Genomic DNA, 4,736 nt, shown 5'->3' with positions numbered 1-4,736 from the left:
GGGGCCCCTATTCACCGACCAGCTCCTCCCCAACTGGGTGGGCCTCCTCTCAGGGCTGCCCAGATTGTCACATTTTTCTCCCTGCCATGGCAGCTGAAGCCTGTAGGCTCTTGAGGTGCAGGCTGTGGGGCGCGTACGGCGTGGAGTGTTCTCCGCACCGAGTAGGGCGCGGGCGGGCGGGCGGGGCTAAGGGCTGAAGCCGGGAGAGGGCTCCCCAACTTCGGCCTCTCCCCGCCCCACCCTACTTCAGGCCCCCTCCCAGGCCAGTGCAGCCCGGGTTCCCTCACTCACATTGTGGGGGCTCTGTGATTGGCAGCGGGTCACCCATTTGTACGAGGATTGGCCGCTCCGAGTCGGAGGGGCCGGGCCTGGCTGCACAGAATCCGCCCCCCGAGCCTTCAACTGGGAAGCCCACCCTGAAGTACCGCCAGATCCGAGGCTGAGCTCCGAGCTGGAGGAGTGAATAGGCACAGGGAGGCAGGGCAACGCAGGTCGCCAAAGGCTGCACCGAGACACCGCCGCGTCTGCCTGGAAGGGACCCCAGCACTGTGAGCGTGCGTCCTGCCTGCAACCATGGGGTCGGCGGCGCTGGAGATACTCGGCCTAGTCCTGTGCTTGGTAGGGTGGGTGGGCTTGATTCTGGCGTGCGGCCTGCCCATGTGGCAGGTGACCGCCTTCTTGGACCACAACATCGTGACGGCGCAAACCACCTGGAAAGGGCTGTGGATGTCGTGCGTGGTGCAGAGCACTGGGCACATGCAGTGCAAGGTGTACGACTCGGTGCTGGCGCTGAGCGCCGAGCTGCAGGCGGCGCGGGCGCTGACGGTGGGCGCAGTGCTGCTGGCGCTCCTCGCGCTCTTCGTGAGCCTGGCGGGCGCTCAGTGCACCACCTGCGTGGCCCCGGGCCCGGCCAAGGCGCGGGTGGCACTCACGGGCGGCGCGCTGTACGCGCTGTGCGGGCTGCTGGCGCTCGTGCCGCTCTGCTGGTTTGCCAACATCGTGGTCCGCGAGTTCTATGACCCGACGGTGCCCACGCCGCGGAAGCACGAGCTGGGCGCGGCGCTGTACATCGGCTGGGCGGCCTCGGCGCTGCTCATGAGCGGCGGCGGCCTCATGTGCTGTGGAGCCTGGATCTGTGCCGGCCGGCCCGATCTCGGCTTCCCGGTTAAGTACACCGCGCCAAGGCGGCCGGCAGCCAGTGGCGACTATGACAAGAAGAACTACGTCTGAAGCCTCCGGGCATGGCAGGTCGGGCCCCTCGCGCCAGCCACGCCTGGCATCCAAAGGACTGGCTCAGGGAGCCCAGGTAGAAGGACCCAAGATCTCCCTTCATACAGGTGGGACCCTCCACACCCCACCCACCCCTCACCCCGAACTAGGACTTGCTGGGTTTCTCTGTGTGTGCACCGCCGGCTGCAGTGTGGGTGGGGCTCAGGTTACCCTGGTCCCGTGGGCACCGCACAGATGTCCTTGGACTCACTGTACAGGGCTGCTGAAGAGACGGTGCAACTCTGCTTTGCCCCACCGATGGGATCTGAGCCTAGAGGAGCCCGGACTTGGCTTGAGCCGCCCCCGCCGCCGCTCAACCCAGCAAGCTCCCTAGGCGAGGCAGATGGACACCAGATTCTGGTGTGGGCATAAGGTCCCGCACCCCTCTACGTTTTGGAGGGAGGGTAAGAATTTGCCTAGTAAATGATTTGAACACTCTCCCATCTGTGTTTTGTCCTCTGTCCAGAAGCCCCTATTCACCCAACTCCTCCCCTCCTGGATGGGCCTCCTCCCAGGGCTGCCCAGATGTCATGACCTTTGTTTCCCTAACATCCAGTCACCTTCCTGCTGTGGGGAGGGGGACACATCACCGTAGGCCACAGCTTTCTTCATGCAGCTCAGGAAGGTGAGCTGTCACTGAGTCAGGAGGCCAGGTGCAAAGGGGGTAAGGATACAGATCCCCTTGAGTAATGCAGGTTGGAATAACTCCCCACTTGTCAGTAAAAAAGCAGCTTATGCTACAGGAAGCATTGTGGGTGGGCAGCCTGTGACCACAGGTGGGGTGTTTCCCACCTCTTACGACTTACCTATCTCTGGGTCATAGCAAGTGGATAGAGATCTCTGCAAACCCCCCCAGGCCCTTTTGACCAAGGGTGCAAATCTAGGAAAATCTAGGGAAGGGGGCAAATCTAGGAAGTGTGCTAGACTCCAGCCTGGTTAGCTGCAAGTCAAATAGCACTCTGCCATGGGGAGAGTGCCTGGGCTGGGCTCCAAGCCCTGTGCTGCCTGGTTCTTTGGTCAGTCTTAGTGCACTTTTGTGCCAGGCTTGTGCCCACTCTGCTGGCCAGGAAGCCAGCACAGACTTGTGTTGACCATCAGTACCTCTGTGCCAGCTATGCTGGCAGCACCCTGTACACCTACCAGTGGGCAGGACCTTCAGGAGCTACTGCTGACCCAAGCCAGGCATTGGGTGGAAATGGGGGTCCCAGAAGGGCAGAGCAGGCTACAGCTTTACAGTCACTGAGTTCATTGCTCCAAGCCCTATTTGGTACTTTGAATTAATATATCTTTACCACATGATGGCAGAGGAGGACCTAGTGAAGGTTAGATTATTATGTGGAAAACTGAGAACTGTTACACATATACAAACTACAGTATTTTACTGTTGACTATAATCCATTAATCCCACAATAAAGAAATAAAAATAAAAGGAAAAATATATCTTTATCTTTGCCAAAGGTTGAAACAAAACAGTGAGTAGGGGCTGCAGCAAGCAGCCTCAAGCCCCACCAATAGGAAGGCTTTGCTGCTGCCCCACCCTGTGGAGATGCCTGGGCTGCATCCAGCAAGACATTTCCCAGGCCTGGCCAGGCTCTCCACTGTGTGGGAGAGAACCAAGTACATGGGCTTGGAGAGGCTCAGGGTAGCTGCTTAAGCCCAGGCAAATTCCTGGCTCAAGTGGTACTAACCAGGAAGGCAGGCCACCTACTTAGTGGTCTAAGCTTCTAATGAGTCTCCCAGCACAGAAGTCCCTAGTAGCCCCTCTGGCCTATGCAGCAGGGACCAAGAACCCCCAAGTATAGAAATGTGTGGTCTGAGGGCTCCCATCCGTAGCTGCTATTTCTCATTGCTGGGGTCAGCCAGTACCAGTGTTGGGCCAGGAACATAGGCCAGAGGCTGCACCCCACAGAAGTTCTCTCTTGAATTCAGAACTTGCCAAGTCTTCTGGTCCCAGTGGATATCAGTTTGAGTTCTCAAGGGCAACCACTGTCACGTGACCCATGCCAGGAAGATCAGGGGCTAACTGCTGCTTGTTATGGTGCTAGAGGCTGGAAAGAAGAGTGAGGCTCCAATCCGTTATGTTTGTCAACCCCTCCTAATGTCACCTGAGATCTGCCCCACACACCGACATCTTCACGGGAAGCACTCTTCCGATGTTTTTACCCACCAGCCTACAACCTACTCAAACTACACTGCCTCCTCCTGCTGCAGCCCCATGTCTACACCCACATGGCTGTGACCCTCCAGCCTGCCTGCTCCCACAGGCATTGGCTGTATATGGGGCTCTCCTCCCCAGAGGCAAGTAACTGATTCCTCCCCATACCCTTCAAGGTGCCTGGGGATATACGGGAAGGATGGTATCAACTGACCTCATGACTGTCCTTACCTGGAAGACTCCAAGGCCTAGGAGGTTGCTTTTCCACTGCCACTTTTTCTCTTTTTGATAAGAGAGTAAAAACAAACAAGCACACACACACACACACACACACACACACACACACACACACACACACGAGAGAGGGAGGGAGGGAGGGGGAGAGGGGGAGAGGGAGAGAGAGAGAGAGAGGAAACAAGTAGAGATACAACAATACCACTCCACTCTTTGCACTCTTTGCAAGGTGTTCCCATAATAGTGATCGGGAACTTGAACCCAAGTCCTCTTAAATGGTATACATCTGGGTGAACTATCCCCAGACCTTCATTTAAAAGAATAAATTTTGGGAGTTGGGCAGTAGCACAGCGGGTTAAGCACATGTGGCGTAAAGCACAAGGGCCAGCTTAAGGATCCTGGTTCAAGCCCCAGCTCCCCACCTGCTGGGGAGTCGCTTCACAGGTGGTGAAGCAGGTCTGCAGGTGTCTGTCATTCTCTCCCCATCTCTGTCTTCCCCCCCTCTCCATTTCTCTCTGTCCTAACAATGACAACATCAATAACAACAACAACTACAACAACAATGAAAATCAAGGGCAACAAAGGGGAAAATAAATATTAAAAAATAATAATTATAAAAAAGAAGAAATTTTATTTACATGTTAATAAGAGAGTTCAAGCATCTCTCTTTTTTTTAAAGATTTTGTTTATTTATTAATGAGAAACATAGGAGGAGAAAGAAAGAAACAGGCATCACCCTGGTACACGTGCTGCCAGGGATTGAACTCAGGACCTCATGCTTGAGAATCCAATGCTTTATCCACTGCGCCACCTCCCAGACAATGTCAAGCATCTCTCTTATGTATGTGATGCACAGGATCAATCCTGGGAACTCATGCTTGTAAACCAGGCACTCTACCCACTGTGCCATTTCTAGACTGCTTGGAACTTCATTTAAAAAAGAGAGATTGAAAGACCAAAATACTGCCCTGCAATTTCACACTGTGCCAGGGATCAGAGCCAAGACCCTATGTTCTAACACATGCACTTTACCACCAAGCTTCCCTGACTATTATTATTATTAATGATAGATATAAAG

The 4,736-nt window shown here is 55.0% G+C and overlaps 1 protein-coding gene across 1 annotated transcript; it reads left to right on the top strand.

Annotated features, from left to right (window-relative positions):
* Positions 1 to 423: 423 nt before the first annotated feature.
* On the top strand, positions 424 to 1,707 carry CLDN5 (claudin 5). The gene has a single exon (XM_007520785.3). The coding sequence runs from the start codon at positions 574 to 576 to the stop codon at positions 1,228 to 1,230; it is 657 nt and encodes a 218-aa protein (XP_007520847.1). The 5' UTR covers positions 424 to 573; the 3' UTR covers positions 1,231 to 1,707.
* The last annotated feature ends 3,029 nt before the right edge of the window (positions 1,708 to 4,736 follow it).

The sequence above is a fragment of the Erinaceus europaeus genome, chromosome 1, assembly GCF_950295315.1.
Source record: "Erinaceus europaeus chromosome 1, mEriEur2.1, whole genome shotgun sequence".
Taxonomy (NCBI): Eukaryota; Metazoa; Chordata; class Mammalia; order Eulipotyphla; family Erinaceidae; genus Erinaceus; species Erinaceus europaeus.
Note: the sequence above shows the minus strand (reverse complement) of the source record. Positions and strands in the feature narration are given on the sequence as shown.